The 25,421-nt window shown below is 36.6% G+C and overlaps 1 protein-coding gene across 14 annotated transcripts in view; it reads left to right on the forward strand.

The window, feature by feature from the left end:
* cacna1g (calcium channel, voltage-dependent, T type, alpha 1G subunit) overlaps nt 1–25,421 on the forward strand; it is a 234,760-nt gene that overhangs the window by 79,210 nt on the left and 130,129 nt on the right. For all 14 annotated transcript variants that reach the window (XM_048170124.1, XM_048170126.1, XM_048170125.1 and 11 more), the window contains exons 3-4: nt 12,087–12,198; nt 24,864–24,997. In XM_048170124.1, the coding sequence (XP_048026081.1) occupies nt 12,087–12,198; nt 24,864–24,997 (246 nt within the window). The remainder of the gene's footprint in view (nt 1–12,086; nt 12,199–24,863; nt 24,998–25,421) is intronic.

Below are 25,421 nucleotides of genomic sequence, written 5' to 3' on the forward strand. Positions count from 1 at the left end.
TTTCTTCACACATCTGAGGGAAGACACATGATATTTTCTCAGGGTAATAAAATTGTTGACATTATGCTCTTTCTACTACTTTTGTCATACAGTTGAAGAATATATCTACTACTACTACTACTACTAATAATAATAATTATAATAATAATACATTTTATTTATTATAAATAAATAAATACATTTATTTATTAGTTTGTTAATAATAATAATAATAATAATAATAATAATAATAATATTTAAACAGGAGTGTAATTTCACCAACTTTACCCACCATCAGTATTTTATATTTCTCTTAATTATTATTTTTATATTGCTTTTCAAATAAAATAGATAAACACTACTATAATTAGATATTTAGATATTTATAGATATTTATTAGAGCAAAATTACATGCATTTAACAAAATTGTTTTTATTTATTTGCTTATACTTCAAAAAAGTAGAAAACAAATACTTATTTTACAGTTTTACTTTTCAAGTAAATGTGCCTCCATCCATCCATCCATCCATCCATCCATTCAGTTTTGCTTTTCAAGTAAATGTCCGTCCATCCATCCATCCATCCATTCAGTTTTGCTTTTCAAGTAAATGTCCGTCCATCCATCCATCCATCCATTCAGTTTTGCTTTTCAAGTAAATGTCCATCCATCCATCCATCCATCCATCCATCCATCCATCCATCCATCCATCCATTCAGTTTTGCTTTTCAAGTAAATGTCCATCCATCCATCCATCCATCCATCCATCCATTCAGTTTTGCTTTTCAAGTAAATGTCCGTCCATCCATCCATCCATTCAGTTTTGCTTTTCAAGTAAATGCCCATCCGTCCGTCCGTCCATCCATCCATCCATACAGTTTTGCTTTTCAAGTAAATGTCCATCCATCCATCCATCATCCATCCATCTATCCATCCATCCATTCAGTTTTGCTTTTCAAGTAAATATCCATCCATCCATCCATCCATCCATCCATCCATCCATCCATCCATCCATCCATCCATCCATCCATCCATTCAGTTTTGCTTTTCAAGTAAATGTCCGTCCGTCCGTCCATCCATCCATCCATCCATCCATCCATCCATCCATTCAGTTTTGCTTTTCAAGTAAATGTCCATCCATCCATCCATCCATTCAGTTTTGCTTTTCAAGTAAATGTCCGTCCATCCGTCCATCCATCCATCCATCCATCCATCCATCCATCCATCCATCCATCCATCCATCCATCCATCCATCCATCCATCCATCCATCCATCCATCCATCCATCCATCCATCCATCCATCCATCCATCCATCCATCCATCACTGAAGAAGCATGAGAATAATTTCTGTGTAAAATTTAGGTTCCGTGTGATGATCTCGTATGATGGGAAGTTACCTACTCCCATTTAAAATAAAAATTCTGGTGTGCTCAAATGGCTTATCATTTAGCACCTGTGCCCCTGAGACAGGCTGCCAGAGGCTTTGAGGATATGTTGGAGGGAAGGAGAGAGGGAAGACGAGGGGTGAGCTGACCTGATTGTCTCCGTGCCTCAGGGGTCCTGTTGGCGAGAGGCAGATGCCACCATGCTCTGACACAACCATTGGCCTTGTCACTCTTCCAACACCATTAGAGACACAGACACAGCAGTACGTACTCTCATTTGAGGCGAGACCAAATGCATCTTGTATCAAATGAGAGAGCTACATACTTCATCATGTTAGAGTTAGTCCATGTATTATAGAGCTGTACTGCAGTGTGTGACTGGGAATGTGCGTTGCCAAGTGCAGTTAAGATCAATTACATCGCATTACTTAATTCCCAGTTTTAGCACCGTCATGGGGTCCATACTTGCATGCGATTAGCTGTATGTATATTACATTTCCCATTGTGCCAGTGGAAAACTCACATGCTTACAGCAGACTCGAGCCAGGAAACACCTCTGCTCCTTTGTGCTCTGAAATGTCTGTTGCTAGGCAACATTGGCTTTCATCATGAAGACTCATAGTTTAGCAAAATAATGTCTCAATTACTGTTTTGATGACAGGCATTAGAATGGTATAGCAACCGATTTATTGGTTCATAGCAAAAATGAGTGCTAAGTTCTGAAGACTTAACACGTAACCCGTTCTTATCTGAGGTTACCTAGCTCCTGAAACACTTTGAAAGCATTCAGTCACATATTTAAATGTATATATGCATTGGAAGAATTGACTGTTTTTCTGTTGTTTGTTTTTTTTACAATGGAAATTGCTTTATTTGTCTGATAACTGACAAGAACAGAAATTCTTTATTTGTTTGTTTGCTTTTGGACACAATAGTAAATGCTTAATCATTACATTTATTTGTTTTATTTGCAAACATACCTTATTTTTAATAGCGATTTTAGTAGCAGAACTATTGATTGTTTATTTATTGCTTTTGGACACACAAATAAATAGCAAAACTACTAATAATCATTCATTCGTTTGTTTGTTCACTCACTCTCTCACTTTAGGACATAAATAAATACCCTAATCATTACATGTATTCATTTTATTAATAAAAATAACTTAGTTTTGATATTAAAATATATAGAGAAACTCTCAAAACTAATAATGTTCATTCGTTCGTTTGTTCATTCGTTCAATGCCTAATCATTACACTTTGGGGCCGTTTACACAACACCGTTTTCAAATAAAAACGTAAAACTTGTGCGCTTTGGCTGCTCATTTACACAGAGGTGGCATTTTGGGGGCCTGAAAATGCAAACTTTTGAAACTTTTGGGTTTCAAAGTGCAAGTATTTGTGAAAATGGTGATGTCATGCACATGTATATTACATGTTTTACATTAGTCTATAGGCGCGTAGTGTTTCTTTACAAAGTGACATCGCCAACTACTGGCCTGGCATACATAATACAGCATTTTTCCCTATGCGTTGATGATCATGCCTTGATTGATTTAACCAGATATATGCAGCAGGAGAAAGAATGCATGATCTTGTGATGTACTGTTAAACTTCTCAAAGCACTCTTCAAACAGAAGCGATTGACAGTAGTAGAGCAATGCATTCAGATGATGAGTTCTTGGCAATCCCTCTACAAGGGTGAACACTGGTCTTTCCTGCTACATCAAAGCAGCTAATCCTGCCATGGAAACTCCACTTCCTAATGCTAAATCAGGTCTTTGCACTCCTGAGCACATCTCCCTTGGAAGCAATTTCATGTTATTTTGAACAATTAAAACTCCTGTGTCAGGTGTCAAAGCATAGCTCACAGCCATCGCAGGGGGCAGCATGCATCAGCGAAAACGTTCTCAACTGAGTGGCAGTAGGGCTGATCTGTTAATAGGTTGATAGACTGCTGCTCAGCACGTGTGTGTGTGTGCGTATGTGTGTGTCCACTAAATAAAGTAAATGCTTTTGCATTATGCTTTTATAATTGGAACATGGAATGTAATTGGAATGTTCTCGCGTATGTAAACAGTTAATCTATAAATGTCCATGATATCAGCATATGTCTCTGTAAGGCTAATTCTTTATAGGCCAAATAAGGGCTTTAAGAGGTTTGATATAGGATTCAAAGCGAGCTCTGTTGTATAGATTAGCGGAACATCTGTAGGGAACAGAGAGGATATAACTGACTGGGGGTAGTAATGGGGCCCCTAGTGTCTCATTCATCTTTGTTGGACTAAGTGGACTCAACGCTCTGAAGAGTCCGAGGCAGATGGAGAAAGGACAGAGACACATTGAGGTACTGCACAGTATGAACAGGGCCTTAATTGAGCGAATGAACAAGCTAATGCTCCGCGGCAGAAAATCGTTGTCTCTCGGCACAACATGCTTCGTTTTCAACGTGTACAACCTCTCTAAGTGTGAAATGTTTGTCACATTCCAATTATTCCTTATTGCCCTCTTAACTCCATGTCATGGCTCCTTGATTCTTAGTTGTGGTTGACTTAGTGGTGATGGGTGAATTAATGTATTTGGGTGTGAAGACTGTCCAGTCAAGGCACATCAAAAGCCATTTTGAAACTGACCTGACATGTACTTGCCTTTTTACGTTATTTCTATCTGGACTACTAGGACTGGGTGATATACATAGAAAATTCACAATGATTTTGCTTGGAATATAGAATTACGCAACACATGGCAGTGATTTTAATGTTCTTTTTTATTTGGCCAATATTTTTTCTGTTGCAATCCTCATCTTAAGATTGCCAAGTATTAGAGCATTTAGACAGAGTTTTTTAATACATCTCAGATTGTAACTGGCAATAGTGGCATTGGAGTTCAGTTCATTTTAATGAATCAGTTCAAACTTAAGTGAATCAATTAACTATTTAAATATTGGGTTTGCATTATGTTCAAAAAGGTTGAGAACCACTGCCTTAGTATGTTTTTTTTTTTATGTTTGTTCATCTTATTACAAATTATTAGTATTTGTCCTAATGCTCATTTAGAGAAACATTCCATTTTGAGCTAGATTTTTATAGTTTTTTTAGTTCTTACTTTTAGTGTTTTGAATCTAATTGGCGACAGTGGCTGTTTGATTGATTTTATGGTTCCACTAACAAAAATAGGTCCTTAGAATGTTTCGCTTATTTTATGAAAACATTATTTCTCAATGTTCTCTGAATGTTCAAAACATCCAATTCTTAAAAAAAAAAAAAAAAAAAAAAAAAAAAAAAAAAAAAATATATATATATATATACAGTATATATATATATATATATATATATATATATACAGTCCAAAAGTTCCAAAAGTGGAACCACTAAGATTTTTAATGTTTTTAAAAGAAGTTTCGTCTGCTCACCAAGGCTACATTTATTTAATTAAAAATACAGTAAAAACAGTAATATTGTGAAATATTATTACAATTTAAAATAACTGTTTTCTATTTGAATATATTTCACAAAGTAATTTATTCCTGTGATGGCAAAGCTGAATTTTCAGCATCATTACTCCAGTCTTCAGTGTCACATGATCCTTCAGAAATCATTCTAATATGCTGATCTGCTGCTCAAGAAACATTTAATGTGTACAATTGTACAAAATATTTGTGTACAATATTTTTTTTTCAGGATTATTTGATGAATAGAAAGTTCAAAAGAACAGTGTTTATCTGAAATCTAATCTTTTGTAACATTATAAATGTCTTTACTGCCACTTTTGATTGATTTAATGCATCCTTGCTGAATAAAAGTATTCATTTCTTTAATTTCTTTTCAAAAAAATAAAAATAAAAATTCTTACTGACCCCAAACTTTTGAACGGTAGTGTATAATGCTACAGGAGCTTTGTATTTCAGATAAATGCTGTTCTTTTGAACTTTCTATTCATCAAGAAATCCTGAAAAAGTACACAACTGTTTTCAACATTGAAAATAATCATAAATGTTTATTGAGCAGCAAATCAGCATATTAGATATATATTAGCATATATGATTTCTGAAGGATCATGTGACACTGAAGACTGGAGTAACGATGCTGAAAATTCAGCTTTGCATCACAGGAATAAATTACTTTGTCAAATATATTTAAATAGTACACAGTTATTTTAAATTGTAATAATATTTCACAGTATTACTGTTTTTTACTGTATTTTTACTTGCTTGGTGAGCAGACGAAACTTCTTTTAAAAACATTAAAAATCTTAGTGGTTCCAAACTTTTGGACTGTACTGTATATATATAATAAAAATTCATGGATATATGGATGTTAAGGGAACATTCCATTTTAACATTCTGCAAATATTATGGGAACGTTACTTTTAAACGTTCTCTGAACGTTCTGAAACAAGTTGTAACGTTTACAAAAACTTAGATGACCTAAAACGTTGCACAAAAAAAGTTCCATGAACAATGTATAAATAACGTTTCTGTGCAAATGTTTTCAAAACATTATTAAAGACCTTGAAAACTGTGAACAAACATTCTAGTATTATTACTGGAAGAATGTTTCTTCATAACTTGGAGAGTATGTTGCTAGAATGTTAACCAAAGTTATGAGAATGTTCCCTGTTTACCGTGACTGATTGAGGGAAAAATATCTGCCTTTTTAAAGCAAATATAGTAAGCTTAAATAAATATCCCGATATCTATTTAAGGCTAAAAAGCATCTGAATGGCTCAGTTCTACTTTTTTTGTGATTCATGCTTGTGCTACAAGCTAACACTTAGCCTATGTGGATATCAACACAACAGGTTAACAAATCCAACAACATTTTTTCAGATCTTGACCATTTCACCTCTTCTGCGATGCATGTTTATCCATGTGTTTTGGTTAGAATAGCGTGTTGTGTTTGTGTCCCACAGCAAGTTTCTAATTTTGAACCTCACTTTACCTCATCTCGGAAGTTCACTCTTTATTTTTAGAGGAATTTGGAATTTTACACTTAACAGACAAGCAACAGTTACTCGCAAACTTTTCTAGCTTTAAGCTGCTCCCTAGTGTAGAGCAGAGAGTGGCTCTTTTAGCACTTCTGCAGTCAGATGTCCCCAGTTTTGTCAGCGTTCCATCACATGATTCCTTCCTCACCGATCCACTGAGACTTCTGATCTTGTAACAGAACTGCCGCTTGCAGGAAGTTGACTCAAAAGAGAAGATGCTGAGGAAATCTATTATTTTTTTATTTATTTTTTTATAGCCATCTGGCCTTTAAATTGCTTCTGAGGGTTTCTCTCAAACTCTCCTTTCATTTTAAGCTGAACCTGGCAAATGCTTTTGGACTACGGCCCCTGAAGCATCTGTACATAAACGAACACACAAAATGTTGGTCTCAAATTTCCAGTAGATTAACCACTTAAGTGATAAAACTTATGTGGCATTTGGTGTCTTAGAGCACAGCCAATTTAAATGAATTATGATATTTGCTTTACACATTGTATGTAAAATCTGAGATGGCTAAGAGGCTCATCGTGTATTTATGTACAGTAGCTGTAAGAGGCAACAGAAAACTTATACCTCCATCTGCTCGCTAACTGTTCATACGTCTCTCTATCATATTGTTTTGTGTTTTGTAATGCTATGCTCCATAGCTGTGGTGATGCAGAAATGAAATGGTGTTAGTTCTGTTGTGTTTTTATCTGGGAGATCATGCAGGACTAATTGTTAACAGTGAGGAAAACAAGGGACTGTGTGCACTAGATGAGACTCTCTTTGCTAACTGTGGTTTAAAAGCCTTGGTATCATGTCATCATACAACAAATAGTGGTTGTTGACCAAAAAATTTGGAATAACAGGAGAGTGAGTAGGTAGAAGATTTTTCATGTTTGGATGAACTATCCCTTTAAGAGAGGTCGGTGTGAGTTTTTACCTCGAACTCTCCTTTGTTCACCCTAGAGGACTGCGGCTAACTTTACAGTTAAACTTTAGGAAGTGCACTTGAAAAAGGAGCTTGTGTGGCATAAAAAACATTCACATTCCCCATAGACTCTTTCCCAAGTCCTTAGAATCACATTTCTGCCTTTTTTTCACAGCTTTAGACTTTTACATGCACAAGTTTGACAGATGGGCTTGTTTGAGGAATGTGGACGTGTCAGATGTGAGCTTCAAGTCTCTGAAATATTGACTGAATTCAAGCCTATCTTGTGTCAGATTCATCTTTACCCTGAAACTTTATTTATTTATTTATCAATCATTCAAAATCTACTTAAAAATCTTGGCTTAAAACCAACATGTCTAAATGGGCATGGTGATTCTGCCCCAACTCCACCGTGATTCAAATTAAAGATGCATGTTTACTGACTTTTTAGATAGTTTTACCATGTATTGTAGTTACTCACAATACCCACTCAAATAAGTCTCAAGATTGGGAAGAGCGCAAAATGTCCTTTCCTAATGAATGCACTGACGACATATCATGGAGTGGTTTTTGCATTGGAGCAGGAGGGGCATTTTAGTGCAGTGGCACCAGAAGACATAATTCTGAGAGGGTCTCAGCACAGGACCATGTCAGGACATGTCACCCTGGAGAATGTAAGAGCCTGGGATGAAACATTGCTAATGCCAAGAGCTCTGAATTAAACATTGGACGGATGAAATACGGTTATTAGCCAGGCATGGCGTTCATCCATATGGGCTCCTGTGACCCTGGAGAAAGGGCCACTAAACATTTAAAGTGCCTACATGAACACATTTAGAGAAAGAGAAAGAAGGATGCAAATATGAACTGTTTAAAAGCTTGAAAATGAATGAACAGATGGTCTGGAGCTCGCATATGAAAATACTATGTGCATTACACTTTTTATATATATATATATATATATATATATATATATATATATATATATATATATATATATATATATATATATAATATAGTTGGGTCTGTTCAGATCAGTACTAAAAATGGATACTCAGTGCATCTAGTTTCTAGGAAATGCATTTAGCTTTATTACTTAGCTGAATTATCATTGCATGTCCTTGCAACAGAATTTCCCAATAGTTCTGCATCCTGCATACGGGATGCCCCATCTTTTTTATTCATTACTTAGCATAAGATAAGTTTATACCCAAGTCCAGGAGCTTGACAAATCTGAGCGTGTTGCTTATTCAGCCCACCTCTCTGTCACTCTTTCAGGTGTGTTTGCTAGCATTAGTCTGCAAAATCAGCCTGGAAAGCTGCAGAATCGCGCACACAAACATACACGCCATATTTTATGCCTTGTTACTTTTTTTCCAGCCTGTCAGAAGGCTGAAAGTGAGGCTTTTCAGAGCATGAAGGCAGCGTCGTGTGGGAATTGGGCTCCACATAAACACAACATAAAGAGTTGATGAGGTTTTGATCTCACCGTTGCCTGCGAGTAAAACCCACCTACACTCCTTCAGCGATGGTGAAGGGGGTCCACGTGAGAGAAAACGTGTCTGCTCATGGTGCGCAGTGGAAAACGGTAAAGGATCACATAGCATTTTTAAGCTCCTTTCTCACTTCAGATTCTGCCCATTGTATGAGTTCACTTTGTTTTTCCAGATTAAACTTTATGAAATAATTTATAAGCACACGTTTCAGTGTTCTCATTTATTGTTTATGGGGGCTTGTCTGGATATTACTGTCCACAAGACTCTCTCCATTTCATCTTTTATTACTGCTTTCTGGCACAGAAAACATTTGCAATGTCTGTGACTTGCTATGTTCATTAACCCTTTTAATCCTGCGGGGATTTAAAAGTTGCAGAAGGCTCTACTGCTTTTTTATTTGTTTGTTTTTAATCTGTACTTATAGTTTTGGTTGCTATAGATTTTTTTTTAAACTGACATATAAGTAGAGAACTTTTGGAAGAGCTTTTGACAACTTGCTGGATAATGTGTCATGTGGTAGGTTGGCTGTTTTCTCTGAAATGCACCTGGCAACTTCCTTATTATCTGTCTTTGCATAGGTTTCTATGGGAGCTTCTATGTAGAGACAGAAACCAGTCAGTCAGTCAGTCATTATTGCAGAATAAACCCCAAGAGAGTGACCAGAACCCTTGCTTACCAGGGGAATTTCAAATCAGTATTGCATGTTATATTTTTATGCAAGAATAAAGACTGTGAAGTGAAATGAGACTCAATAAACTAAAATGTAGTACAATAATTGCCAATAGTCAAATATACAGTTAATCATTTTTGCAAAAAAACAAAATATTGGATAGCAAAAGGTCACAAGTGACCAGTCAGAAAGTATTCTAGAGAGCTGTGATATAACAATTACACTTAAAAAGTGCAACACTGCACTATATGAAAGATAATGTGAATAATTTTAATTTCTTGGGGGGGGGAAACAACAACTTGTTGAAAGTGACGTGACGTGTAGCGTCCCATACTCGGAATTTGTTTAACCCATTCAAATGCACACACACACACAGCAGTGATTATTGAACTCAAACACACCGTGAACACACACCCAGAGCAGTGGGCAGCCGTTTTTTTGCTGCGGCGCCCGGGGAGTGATTGGGGGTTAGGTGCCTAGCTCAAGGGCACCTCAGTTGTGAGTAATGAGAGTGGAAGACAGCGCTGTTCATTCACTCCCCCCACATTTTCTGCCTGTACTGAGACTTGAACCCATGACCTTTGGGTTACAAGTCCAACTCTCTAACCATTAGGCCAAAACTGAATGGGTTAAATTGAAAAAATTAGTGGTACCTAAGATGTAAGGTTTTCAAGACAAGTAATATTGTGACATTATAAATGTCTTTTACTGTCACTTTTGATCAATTTAATGTATCAATGCTGAATGGAATAACTAAAAATCTTAGTAACGACCCCAAACTATGTTCGTCATCATCCATTTTTTTACATTGTTTTTGAGTGATTTTTCTCACATAGTTCACAACTTCAGTTCATCTAACTCTCCTGTGCCTCTGGTTCAGTGTATATAGATCAATGATGGCTGAGAGAAGTTAGCAGCTTGTAATTAGTCTTCCGCCTTTCTGGGGGAAGAAGACACATTCTGTCTGTTTACATTATTCATGCAGAATACATTACAGCCAGAGCCCCTTTATGCAACTGGAGACGTTCATTATGGTCAAGAACTGTAAAATACTGTAAAACCAGTGTTGAGACTTTACCAGAAATCATTTCAGTGAACACAGAATGTGCCAGGAGATACATTATTGAAGTTTATAACTTCTCATAAATCTGCAGTGCTATTTCATGATGCCATTGTAAAAGTATGATCACGTAAGAGGAACGTATCCCACTGTAAATCCATTGAGCGTATTCACTTGACGTCTTATGTGTTGCATAATTTTCTTATTCAGTTAGGATGTCATAGGACAATATGTGGTTTAATTGTTGACCATGATCAGAGTTTCTCCTGGCAGGAAACTTCTTTCCTGTTTGATGGCGCATCCTCTTATTTTGTTTTGGCGGCTTTAATTGTGTCCCCTTGGGCCCTCCGCTGGCAGTAATTGTGAAAAATGAGCTGGTTTCTGTCTGGTGCCACTTTGCTCAGACGGCACCCCGTATAGGCATTAGCATTCTTGTATTTAATTTAGATGTAAATGTGCGAGCTCGACCCCTGAATTGGTACATGGCATCTGCGGAGCCAGCCACACATTTACCGACCCCCGTGATCAATTACTAGAGGTGAGCTTAAAGGATGAAGGAACTCTGGGTCATTTATTCTCCACAAGTAAATCAAGAAAAATAATGACGAACATAATGACAAAAGCACCATTGGTCCTGTAACACGTTTAGCTGGACTGACCTTGTTTTCGTGAGAGAGAAAGTGATTTTAGCCTTTGAAATGTTATTTGTTAAAGCTGTGATAACCGAATTACGTGATTGCTTACAATAACGTGACAATTTATTACAATTTCATCTTCTTTTCTTTTCGAGGAACTATGGAGACCTTAAACAGACATTAGGATGGAAAAAAACTAATATGAGGGAAGAAAAATTGTCACTGCTTTGGAATACTACATGTTTTGCGTTCCCCTGAGAAACTTTGCAATCGCACTCAAAACTTTTGCGAGTTCTTGCGAGTTCTTTGTTGACCCTGGAACAACATTCTTGTCTGAAAAAAGATGACAAAGATGTTGATCCAGGAACATGCTGTACTTGGTGAAATCACCTTCACCTTCTCGGTCTAATTTGTACAAGGGAACGCAAAGGTTTTGCCAATGAACAGAAAGATTCTTGGCGGAATGCAAAAGCATTGAAATAAATTTTTGCATGTCACCCTCATCTAACACACCTGATTCAAGTCATCAGCTAATTAGTAGAGACTGCAAGAGTTGAATTTGGTGTGTTAGATGAGGGAGACATGCAAAATGTGCAGTAGTGGGGGGGTCCCCAGGACAGGTTTGAGAACCGCTGATCTATAGGGCACAGCTGATTTGTTCCTGCTGTATCAGTAGCCAATGAGCTTGCATGCTCAACCTTCAAAATACTTTGGTCGCATGCCCTTGCAGTGCAGCGCGTTTCAGAAACTCTCTACATATCAATAAATTAGCAGTAGTTCTGCTTTTTTCAAACTCTTTATCGCTCACCTTAGCAGCATGAGATATTGTTGAAAATATGTCTGCTTTGATGTGGTATCTAGGCTGCAATAATGTCACTCATTTATATTCTGAACAAAACTTTTGCTATTTTTCTGTGTCTGCATGTATTTTCTGTGTACTGTTCCTTAACTCCTGCTTCCCACATGGTTCGAGAGGGCCAGCATGGTTGTAATCCTGCTGAACTGCGTTACTCTGGGGATGTTTCAACCTTGTGAGGACAGCCACTGTGACTCGGATCGATGCGAGATACTGCAGGTAAGTCTCGTACTCAGAATGCATCACCTTTTGTGACCCCGTGTACTTAAAATAGATCAAAGAATAGCTGGAAAACAAATTAAAATGTAATTGGACACAGATTTGAAATGGTTAGTGTTAAAATGAAACCGTTACAACTCAAAAACGGGAGGTTATTTCAGGCATTTGTCATCATCTCTCATGGAGCGCTGGGTTTCTCTAGATATCCTGAAGCATGTTGTGTTGACTGACTTCCAAAAGACACAGGAATGCCCAAAACCACATGTGGTGATAGGCAACAAAAAGATCCTCGCCTGTAATTCAAAGCAGATTATCACAGCAAAGACACTGCTCTGGCTTATCGTTGACTTGGGAACATAGCTCAGGGACTTTGATTTCAATCTGCTAAATTCCTTTTGCTTTGTTTAACAGATGAGTGTTTTGCCCTAAGGATATCAGAGAGCTATCCTTTCTTTTCCGCTTTGTATCCTCTGTTATAGATGTCTTTTATCATTAAGGGACCCAGCAACAATTCACTTTTATCCTCCATAGAGGACATTTGTAAAAATATTGGGGACATTGATATATATACACAAACACTACATATGTGCATATATAAATTACCGTTAAAAGTTTGGGGTCAGTAAGATTTCTTGTTTGTTTTTGAAAATCTCTTATGCTTACCACGACTGGATTTATTTGATCAAAAATACTGTAAAAAACGGTAGTATTGTGAAATAATATTTAAATGTAAAATAAGTTTTCTTTTTAAATATATTTTAAAAAATGTAATTTATTTCTGTGCTGGCAAAGCTCAATTTTTAGCATGATTATTCCAGTGTTAGTGTCGGACGAAACATATACTTTATTATTATTATTATTATTATTATAATTAATATATTTAATCAAATAAATACATCCTTGGTGAACACATGAATTTTGTATGTGAAAAATAGCTTTTTGTATGTAGTTGCCTCATCTTCATTTGTCCAGATCTTCCCATTGAGTCCTATTGTCTCATACAAATAAATAAATAAAATAAAATAATAAAAATATCAAATATATTTTATGCTATGTATACTGTCATGTGAAGAAAGTTCCCAAAACTTTTTTTTTTTTTTGTCTGGCTCTCAGAAAGTTATATAACACTTTCATTCTCTCTTTCTCACTGAACTGTTTGATTCCTCTAATGCTATGGGGGTGTCATAAGCATTTGGAGGGCTATATAAAAACAAATGAGGCTGAAATGGCCCAGCCCTAGAGAGGATTAAACCACATTAAATGAAGTGCTTAAAACACGACTTCAAAGCCACTCATCCAGGCAGTCATTGTAATCAGGCACTTCAGAATACAATGTGACTGATTGTGACATGAGGTGAATCACCTCTTATTTCTGAGTTATTAAGCTAATGGTTGCTGTAATGAATGATACTAATCTGTGATCTTTACATTGTCACAGCGAGTCAAGTTCACTGTACAGAGTGCCTGTGGGACGTGATTATACTATTCTTTTCAAAGGCATACTGTCACATAAATCATAAATACTGTGGCAGCTGTGCCTCCAGACTGGATTTTGAAATCAATATTGACATACTCATGACAAACTAAAATAATGATCTAGTGCACATAATCTCTTTTAAAAGGTATTCTATTTAGTACTTATAGAATTGTAATTGTGTGTGCATCTAATTAATTACACGATGTGCCAGTTAATTAATCTAATTAATTGCAAATTAATTGCACATCAAATTTGGCTGAGAAATTACCCCAAAAGATAATTTAAAGTCATTATTGTGTTAAATGAGAGAAACATCAAATAGACATTAAAAAAAAGTTGCTTTAGAAAGAAATATTTGATTCAACATAGAATTTATTACACAATCTTTTAGGCTACAACAGCCATGTTTTTTTTCAAAAGCTGGATCTTAATTGGTAATTCGATTTACAGCCCAAAACAGTTTGGTTACCAACATTCTTCAAAATATCTATGTTTCGCAAAAGAAAGAAAGTCATATAGGTCTGAAAAGACATGAGTAAATGTAAATAAATAGAATTTTCATTTTTGGGCAAACAATGCCCAAAATATGAAATTATTATTATTATTATTATTATTATTATTAAAATGAAATGATACTCCAAATAAGAAACTAAAACTACCAGTAGTTGGCAGTAAATGTCTAAATGAGTAAGTCATTGGGCCCTATAATACACCCGGCGCAATGCGACGCAAGGCGCAGCGCAAGTGTGTTTGCTAGTTTGCGTTCAGCGCCGTTCGTGTTTTCCCGTTCAGCGCCACGTCCTTAAATTAGTAAATGCATTTGCGCCAGTTAGTGCGCCCATGGGCGTGCTGGTCTAAAAAAGAGGTGTGTTCAGGCGCATTGCCGGCGCATTGCTATTTTAAGGAGCTGAAAATAGACTGCGCCATAGACCAACTCAAACCTGGTCTAAAGTCAATGGCGCAATATTTTTTTGTTAGAGCGCGTTGGTAGAAACTGCGCCTCTGGGCGCGTCCACAGTGCGCGTTGACTTTGCTCATTACACACAGGGATGCGCATCACACAAACATGCCAAATATTAAAAACAAAAGGATTACAGTGTAAAAGAATATTATTGTGTAGGCTACATAAATATAAAAATGTAATGATGAATAGTCATTGCGTGTATTAGAATTAGGCTACCTATTTTCAATTCAGCCTATTACTACTTATAATGATGAACGAAATTGGCTAATTAATTGAACAATCGTGCCAATACACACACACACATATATATTAACTGACTCATCGCGTGTACGCCATGTAAATAGCAATCCGCCATGGCGCGAGCGCATCTCGCTCTTGAAGGGAATGGGAGATGACACTCTGATTGGTTTATTGAACGTTACGCCCATTACTCATTAAGAGAATAGGGACAACCCATTTCAAAAATGCGCCCCGGCGCACGGACCGTTTTTCCGTCGTTAAAATAGCAAAAGTGGATTTGGACACGCCCTGAGTGCACCTGCGCCGTGCGCTTTACACTTTGCGTTTGGATCGTTAAAATAGGGCCCATTGAGTCATTCATTCATTCAGGAATTAAGTAAATGGCTCTTTTTGTGAATGGGTCATTGAATCATTGGTTCACCCGATTGATTTGAAAACGCAGATTTATTCATAAACTAAACAACGCTGTGTGTTGTTTTGGAGATGCATATCAGTTCTTCTCTGGCTGTATAGATAATATTTTTGTTGGCAAAATTAAGCAAAAACAGATATTGTGTGTAAAAATATATCACAATTTTAACTTCTCATTTATTGAACTGTTGTATAGAATCAATATCATATCACATTTGCACTTGTTATATGGCACATGCTATTCATGTGATATTGCTTAACTATATCATATGATATAAATGTATGAGACAAAAACTCATATATCTGATATCTTGAATTTTAGGGGCATTCTAACTGCATTCTATAGGCTACAGCACGCAGTGAGCTGTTGCCCTGCATCATGTTCGTCACCAGTCAACCTTATGAAGATGACCTAGATCTGGGGTGGGGGAGGTTCTGTAAATTATTTTATTCTTGCTACTTTCCCATAACGAATTAATTAAATTAAAGGTGCTCTAAGTGATCCTGGGTGGAGTAACTTCCTTTTGACGTTCGAAGTGTTGTCAAACAAAACAGAGGCTAGCTAGACCCTCCCTCCTCCTCCTCCTCCCCCTCCCCTCCGTGCTTGTCGGTTATTGGCTGGAGCATGTTTATTATGTTTTGTGGTCCAGGCTGCACCAGTTTGTTTTTGTTGCCGTTTTCGGAGCTTGTAGCGACTACAGAGACCGCGTTTTTTTACAGTGTGTTCAGGGGACAGGCAGCTAGCGGATAGTGAGGAGATGTTTGCTGTATGTGACACAAAATGTTTTGGCCTAAAAATGCATGACATCACTTAGAGCACCTTTAACACATTAAATGGACAGCCCTAAAATCCTATGATACACATTTATAATGCGGTAAACTTGAAATGAAATTTAAGCTTTCTTGCTGTGAGTTTCCTGGAACTATCTTTTACTCTCTAACATGCTTGGGTTAGATTGCTTTCTTTCCATGGATAATGCCAAGTTTTCATTGGAATTTAATGGGAACAGTTCAATTTCTCCGTTTCATTTTTATTTTGTAAACTTGGATTTTTCTGAATTGTAGATTAATTGATTTTTCTGATAGTAAATGAAACCCATAGCCCAGCTAAACCCTAGAGCGTTTGGAGTGTTCCCCTCCCAGCTTCTCATCGGAAATAAATGGCCTGGGCTTTTTTATCTCTGAGATCTCAGAATTTACAGCGATTATCTTCTCCAACTGCTCTATCAAATCACTCTCCCTCTTGCCATATTGAAATTAGTGTGCTTTGCCAGAAATAAGATTGCAAACCTGGTCATCAGGAAATTTACAAAGACATGCAATCAGCTCGCATCACTGTCAGGGAGACACGCCTGGGCTCCATAGCTGACGTGACTCAGGTTAGCCCTCGGCATGAGCTCAAAAAGAATGCCTTTGGTGGAATAATGGAATTCAGGGAAATACAATAAAGCCGGGGAGCGTGCCTGGCGTCTCTCTTTTTCTCTATGTGCCCCTTCTCTTCTGCCCACACAACACATTACCATTTATTTTTTCAGCTTTCCTCCTTCCTTTTTTTTCTCTGCAGTTTTGGCAGTTTTTATTTCCTGTCATTATGTAGTCACCTACATATAATTCTAAACCCATATTTTCTCCTGTATGACACAAAAAAAGGTATTTTAATGTTTTCTTCATAAAATATTTTGTTCCATTGTTGTTTTGGACCGCACTGACTTTAAAGGTGCCCTAGAACTTTTTTTTAAAAAGATGTAATATAAGTCTAAGGTGTCCCCTGAATGTGTCTGTGAAGTTTCAGCTCAAAATACCCCATAGATTTTTTTTTTATTAATTTTTTTAACTGCCTATTTTGGGGCATAATTAGAAATGAGCCGATTCAGGGTGTGTGGCCCTTTAAATCTCGTGCTCCACGCCCCAAGAGCTCGCGCTTGCCTTAAACAACATGAAAAAAGTTCAAACAGCTAATATAACCCTCAAAATGGATCTTTACAAAGTGTTCGTCATGCAGCATGTCTAATTGCGTAAGTACAGTGTTTATTTTGATGTTTACATTGATTCTGAATGAGTTTGAGGCTATGCTCCATGGCTAACGGCTAATGCTACACTGTTGGAGAGATTTATAAAGAATGAAGTTGTGTTTATGCATTATATAGACTGCAAGTGTTTAAAAATGAAAATAGCAACGGCTCTTGTCTCCGTGAATACAGTAAGAAACGATGGTAACTTTAACCACATTTAACAGTACATTAGCAACATGCTAACGAAACATTTAGAAAGACAATTTACAAATATCACTAAAACTATCATGTTATCATGAATCATGTCAGTTATTATTGCTCCATCTGCCATTTTTTGCTATTCTCCTTGCTTTCTTACCTAGTCTGATGATTCAGCTGTGCACAGATCCAGATGTTCTGCCCTTTCATAATGTTGGGAACATGGGCTGGCATATGCAAATATTGGGGGCGTACACCCCGACTGTTACGTAACAGTCGGTGTTATGTTGAGATTCGCCTGTTCTTCAGAGGTCTTTTAAACAAATGAGATTTATATAAGAAGGAGGAAACAATGGAGTTTGAGACTCACTGTATGTCTTTTCCATGTACTGAACTCTTGTTATTTATCTATGCCGAGGTAAATTCAATTTTTAATTCTAGGGCACCTTTAATTGTGTAGACAAAAACATTCTTCAAAACATCTACTTTGATATTCAACACACAAAAAAGAAAGTCATACAGGTTGTGAGCATGTTTGAGTAAATGATGCCAGAATTTTCATTTGCGGGTCAACTAATCCTTTGAATACCAAATTGCAGCATTAGGATGCATGTGTGTATTGTTATGCAAGCTTTAGTTGAGTAGAGAGTGTAGGTACAGTAAGTTGTTTCTGGGGCAGAAAATGAGTAGTATCATGTTTAAGAGGAGAGTCACGCATGAAGTACTGTGATGTGAACAGAGCTCTGTGTGTTTAACAGTACCGATTGAATTGAAAGCTATTATTCTTTTGCCATAACCTTATTTCTCTCTCCCCTGTTCTTTCTTTTTACTGCTCCCTGTCAGCGTGTTTTTGTGGATGATGAGATTCTAATGCATGGTTTAAACTGCATATCTCTTGTACAGTACAGTATGATACAGCTAGCATTCTCTCCAGGTAATGTGAGCATATGTTGTTCTTTTTATCAGTTGTGTAACTTGGGAATTCCATTTGCCTTGGATTCAAATAATGACACTGGTGGTTTGTTTACCAGATGCATAATGCAATGAGTGCAAAAAAAATAATAATAAAATAACCTGTATCGGATGCTGTCCACATACACATTGAAAAGACAAGTGTAAATGTTTTTCTAATCGGAATGTTATCTGATCAGTGTGTCCTGCTCCAGAGGTAGTCGAGGACGTGATCGGATCTTAATGTAATGTAAACACAATCTAACCATCATGTCTGCATTCACAAATCTCCACCTACTCTCTCTGAGGGCTGTCAGAAAATAATGAACGGATGCAGTTTTGACTATAGAAATTACTTATTTGAACAATAAACATCAATAAAACAGTTTATTTAGAGCTACTTAATACCCTGTTTGTCGTCTTTCATTTTAATTGAGTCTGAACGAGGCGATTGTCAGCGCTGCCGGTGTAATCACTGTTGTGAGATCTTTGCAGAGTTACTTGCTGCCAGAGGAATAATCGGAATACACTATAAATTTTATTTTTAATGTTATATGTTTTAATTGTTTAGGCATGTTTATTATAAATGGTCTCCTATTTCTGTCTACAATATAGCCTATTCATTGCACACTATAATCTTTGCACTTAAACCCGGATGATATAACTTCTTTAACATGATGCATATATTCCTTCATTTAAACAACTTCAAATAATTAGATCTAAGACTGAAGATTGTATCAAAAAATGTAAATGAAGTGAATGAAAGCAATGTTTGCATTGTTTAATTTAAACCATCTTTACTCGTAGTTTTGTGTTGTATAGTCTACCCTTGTTTAGTTCTAATTAATGCTCTTTAAAGGATTAGTTCACTTTCAAATGAAAATTACCCCAAGCTTTACTCACCCTCAAGCCATCCTAGGTGTATATGACTTTCTTCTTTCTGATGAACACATTTGGAGTTATATTAATAAATATCCTGATGCATCCAAGCTTTATAATGGCAGTGAACGGGACCAACGAGTCTGGCTAAGCATAAGTAATTTTGCGCTACCAGGCCATTTGAAGCTTCTGCGTTTCGAAAGCTTCCGTGGTAAAAGCCTATTACTGACCTAATTTAAATATTGTGCAGAAAACAGAAATCCATTTAGTACAGAGGCCACTTGATGTGAACAAATGTAACTGCGCCGTGTTCTGATTGGCTGCTGATCCAATCTGTTTGATCACATGTTAATGGTAAGTGCAAACACAGCCTAAGCTGCTCTCAATACAACTGAATGGTGACCATGGGCTAAAAAGCACAATAAATCTATATTGTCCACATATAAGCTATTTCTCAAATCTTCTGAAGATTTATGACAGCTTTGTGTAGGGTGATTCACACCGCACAGACGGAAACCAACAACAACAATCACCAGATTGTAGTACATTACATCTCAGACATTCCATGACCCAGTGAACATGTTCAACTGATGAAAACAAGCACCAACCAATGCCGACAGCGGTAACACACTGATCGACAAAACCTGACAAATGTGTCTTTTTAGCCTTACAACAGAACAAAGTTTAAGTCGTTATCCACTGATCATCTTCTCTTTCATCGTATATGTCAATTGCACATATTGAAATACGGTGTGTCAAAACTTGTCACATTAGATTAGAAGTCCTTTATGCCAATTGTCAATTGGTTGTCACGTGTTCTGGCTTTGTAACCAATTGCAATGAGGCACATTTGAATATCATATTTGAAAGCGAGGGGGAAGTGCTTTTGGTCTGTTCAACACACCATTCTATCGTATGGCTTCAGAAGATTTTGAATGTGGTGGATGAGTCTTATGAACCACTTTTATATGTTCATGGTGCTTTTTGTTGGTATTTGAGCTTTAAAGCTTATGATCACCGTTCACTTTCCTTGTATACAAAATTGCAGCATGAACATTCTGGCTAAAGGTCACATTTAGCATTGCTCAGCGGTATTTCACAGATGAAATTCAGTCATCTCAATAGGAAACCGCATGCTCGGGAGTTCTGCAGGAGGCTGAAAAAGTTCCACATTCAGATTTTGCTCATATTCAAGTTGGTCACACGAACTGCCAAGGTAACCAATAGAAAGCTTTGAAAAGTGCTTGCTTTGAAAGTGACTTGTGTCTCTTTCAAAGCAGTTCTTCAGACATGGCTGCGCTATTGACAATGGGCCATATTTGCCTACAAAATGTTGCTGAAATATCGCTGATGTGACCATACTCTAATATGTTTGATGGACGAAAGAAAATCATACAGGCTTGGAATAACATAAGAGTAAGTAAATGATAATAGAATTTTAATTTTAGTGTGCATAGCACCAACAGATATCAGAGACTACATATGTGTTATTGTGTTGTGTTGATTTACGGTAGTAAGATGATTGGTGTTTTGCTGCTGCATTGTACACGTCTCTTCACTTTCCTTCTAGACTCCATGATGTCATCGGCATAGCAACCGCTCTCTGCACACATGAATTAGATGAATTAGTAAGAAGAACACAGAAGATATTTTTGTTTACCCTCAGTGAATGTGTGTTACAGCTTCCTCCTCTCTTTGTGTGTGTGTATTTGTGGGGGTGGACGGATAGTCTGAAGAAGTTCTGGATTTAAAGAATTGTTTTGTTTTTTTCCCAGGAAAGGCCATCAGTTGCACTAGAATAACCTTCTCACAGCACAGACAATACACCACTCAGCTATTTGTACAACAAAGAGGACACCATGAGAAGATTTATTCAGTGCCAAAAGATCACCGCACAAGCACAAACACCCTCGCTTCCACACGCGCGGATGAGACTGACTCTTTCTGCAAGCTATTTTTGAATGCTTCCCCAGAAATATGAAAGAGAAGGATGACATGTATTAAATAGAAATGGGTGGATGAGATGTGGTGAGAAAAAGGAGGGGAGGAGAAATATGGGAAGAGGCTCTCTGAAACAAAGGAGATGAGAGACAGGGAAGTATAAAGAGGAAGATATTCATATAGTGTGTAGGGTGTGTGGTAGAAAGGGAGGGGGGGAAGCACTGTAGAGAATATTTAACCCCTAAGCTCTGCTTTCTGGCTGCATAGAGACTTTGGGAGTATTTTGTCGAGGGGTTCCCCTGGTCTGCGTCGTTTATCTTTGGAGGGAGCTGTTGAACCGTAGAAGGGCCCGCAGAGATTTGTAGAGCTGTGCGAGCCAAGGGCTCTACATGGACTGTGAAGAAAACATATAAAAAAGTCATTTGACAGTCACTGTTGTTTCATACTTATAAGACACTTGTGAGATGCATCCATCTCTCTTGAAGTATTGGGGTCAAGATTGATCTATAAGGCAGGAACCAATAATAAGCATGGCCAACACAAGAGTTTTGGGCCACTTGGACTGATGGATTGTCTTTTGCCTTTTCGGAACAGTATTTTGTCACTATTATCATGTCTACACCAGACCGGAGATTTTATATATATATATATATATATATATATATATATATATATATATATATTATTAAGATACAAACAGAAAAAAAGAAATCTGAATGAAATGGCAAAAATCAGTATTTAGTGTGACCTCCTGGACTGCTTCCAGTTTCTCAAAGAAGAAACTCTGCGAAACTTCTTATCATATTTTGAAAGTTTTCTTGACCTTCCAGTCCTTTTCCATCACATTTAGGTTTAAGAGAGCCAGGTTCTTTCTATTTCTCAAGTGTACTGGGAGGTCACTAAATATTTTTTAATACTGCATACAAATCTCCTGTATTTTCTGGTTATATTCTAATAAAGAGACTGAGAACTGTTAAAACGACATCTAATGGTGGCACAAGACTGGCAAAGAACTGTGTGTGTGTGTGTGTGTATATATATATATATATATATATATATATATATATATATATATATATATATATATATATATATATATATATATATATATATATATATATATATAATAAAAAAATATATATAATAAAAAAATACATATAATTATTATTAAAACGCAAATTATTACATAAACAGATTTTTATTTATTTTTATTTTTTTGCATTATATTTCACATATTTTTCTTACGCTGCCAAAAACAGTAACAGTAGCTGACTGGAAAAATGGATAACATCCTTATGTTAAAAGTACCGTAAAACTTTCTTTCACAAGATGTAATATAAGTCTAAGATGTCCCCTGAATGAGTCTGTGAAGTTTCAGCTCAAAATACCCAATAGATTTAAAAAAAAAAAAAAAAAAAAAAAAATTTTAACTGCCTATTTTGGGGCATCATTAACTATGCACCGATTCAGGCTGCAGCCCCTTCAAATCTCGCGCTTCCTGCCCCCCCCCCCCCCCCCCCCCCCGAGCTCTTGACTATAATACAGTGCATAAACAAAGTTCACACAGCTAATATAACCCTCAAATGGATCTTTACAAAATGTTCTTCATGCATGCTGCATGCATGCTTCGGATCATGTGAGTATAGTATTTATTTGATTCTGAATGAGTTTGATAGTGCTCCATGGCTAAAGCTAACATTACACACTGTTGGAGAGATTTATAAAGAATAAAGATGTATTTATGCATTATACAGACTGCAAGTGTTTAAAAATGAAAATAGCAACAGCTCTTGTCTCCGTGAATACAGTAATAAACGATGGTAACTTTAACCACATTTAACAGTACATTAGCAAAACGCTAACGAAACATTTAGAAAGACAATTTACAAATATCACTAAAAATATCATGTTATCATGGATCATGTCAGTTATTATTGCTCCATCTGCCATTTTTCGCTGTTGTCCTTGCTTGCTTACCTAGTCTGATGATTCAGCTGTGCAGATGTTAATACTGGCTTGCGTAATGCCTTGAACATGGGCTGGCATATGCAAATATTGGGGGCGTACATATTAATGATCCCAACTGTTACGTAACAGTTGGTGTTATGTTGAGATTCGCCTGTTCTTCTGAGGTCTTTTAAACAAATGAGATTTACATAAGAAGGAGGAAGCAATGGAGTTTGAAACTCAACGTATGTCTTTTCCATGTACTGAACTCTTGTTATTCAACTATGCAAAGGTAAATTCAATTTTTGATTCTAGGGCACCTTTAAGTAGTGTTAATATACAGGGCAGGATCTTTTTCAATGTGAGATTTCAGTATGAAGATTTTTGTTATTTGTTGTGAAATTATTATTATTATGTGTTTGTGTTCACCATATGTTCACATTAAGGCAGATAATTAGAGAACATCAGGGCATAGTCATAGGAGATCAATCTCTGTCTGAATAGACAGTCTCCTCCCTCAAACCATTAATGTAAAATGAAATCTCACAGATTCTCCCCTTGTCCTCATCCTGACAGTATTGTTTATGGATGTGCTGTGTGTTACCATTAACTTTGAATTGGCAATAACTGCAGTACTCTATAACCCAAATGTCCACTATGTACAATACAAGCAGATCAGGGATGAGGTAATACATTAGTGCTTGGCGCTGAATAATATCCAGCGTGACAGTAAATGCTCTCCACTGCGGCTTAATTAACATTCCCTGCATTGTCAGAGTGCAAGAGCTTTGGCTGGAGGGAATCCCTCACTTAAGAGCTTTGACTAATGCCCTCGCTGGCTGAGAATGCCCAGGTGTCTTTCAGTGACAGTCAACCTTGAGGAAACAACGGTCTCTGAGTTCGCATGACTGCTGATTTCTCAAGGACCCAGCCTATGGTCTTTACTCAAGAGCTGACAAACAGCCTTTTGCATCTGACTCGGTGCATAGGTGGTTTACTCCATAATCTACAGAAATTGTTGCAATGAATTAAAAGGAGACCTGAATAGCAAATTTTCCTTGCATGTAGTTTTAATCATTTTTGAACAATGAACCGAATAATCAGTAAATTTACGCTATGTTTTTTCATAATTGCATTGTGCAATATATGTTTTGATATTTCCAATTTGAGTGATATAGACTTGTCCTTTTCTCTCTTAATACTGTACTTTTGTATTCATATTCATACAAGCTCCATATTGCAGATCTTTGTCCCTGTATATCTTAAATAAATTTAATAAGGTTTTAAAAACGCATTGCGGGTAACGTAAGCAGAGGATTTGTGGGTAAAGACTTGGGTGAGTTGGCTATTTGTGCCCATTCAGACTTACTGAGATCACTGTGTAAGGATGAGTCAAGGCTTATAACCCCTCAGCTCATGGACGCACACAGCATGTTGTGACATCAAAGTGAAAATTTTATATTTATCTGCATATGCCTTTGGAGAGTTTATTTATTTATTTAAAAGTTTTCCTTAATATAGTACGAGTTAAGTTGTTTCTTCTGATGAAGAAAAGAACTTTTTTTTTTTTTTCAAGCTCTGAATTGGCCAGTGCAGCATTTTAAGCTTTTTCTAACCCTTCGGATATTTCTCTCTTCTCCCCCAGGACTTTGATGATTTCATCTTTGCTTTTTTTGCCGTGGAGATGGTAATCAAGATGGTTGCACTGGGCATCTTTGGGAAAAAGTGTTACCTTGGAGACACCTGGAATCGGCTAGACTTCTTCATTGTGTTGGCTGGGTGAGTCATCCTAAAATTACTTTACTAAAACTTTTCTTGAGTGAAAATCAGCACAGATTTATATACATTATGGTGAAAAGTTTTTGGCCAGTAAGATTTAAAATAAATAAATAAATAAATAAAATAAATGAATACTTTTATACAGTAAGGATGTATTAAATTGATCAAAAGTTAGAGTAAACACACTTATGAAGTTCAAAATGTTTTCCATTTCAAAGAAATGCTGTTCTTTTTAAAAGAAATGCTTTATATCAAAGAATCCTGGGAATTATTATTTTTTTTTTAAATCACAATATTATTGTTTTTATAGTATTTTTGATAAATAAATGCAGCCTTGGTGAGCATGAGATATCTATCTTTCTGTCTGTCTAGAAGATTTGGAATATTTTCCACATGCCATATTAACTACTTTTTTGTTCTTTTA

Source organism: Megalobrama amblycephala, linkage group LG20, assembly GCF_018812025.1.
Source record: "Megalobrama amblycephala isolate DHTTF-2021 linkage group LG20, ASM1881202v1, whole genome shotgun sequence".
NCBI classification, from domain to species: Eukaryota; Metazoa; Chordata; class Actinopteri; order Cypriniformes; family Xenocyprididae; genus Megalobrama; species Megalobrama amblycephala.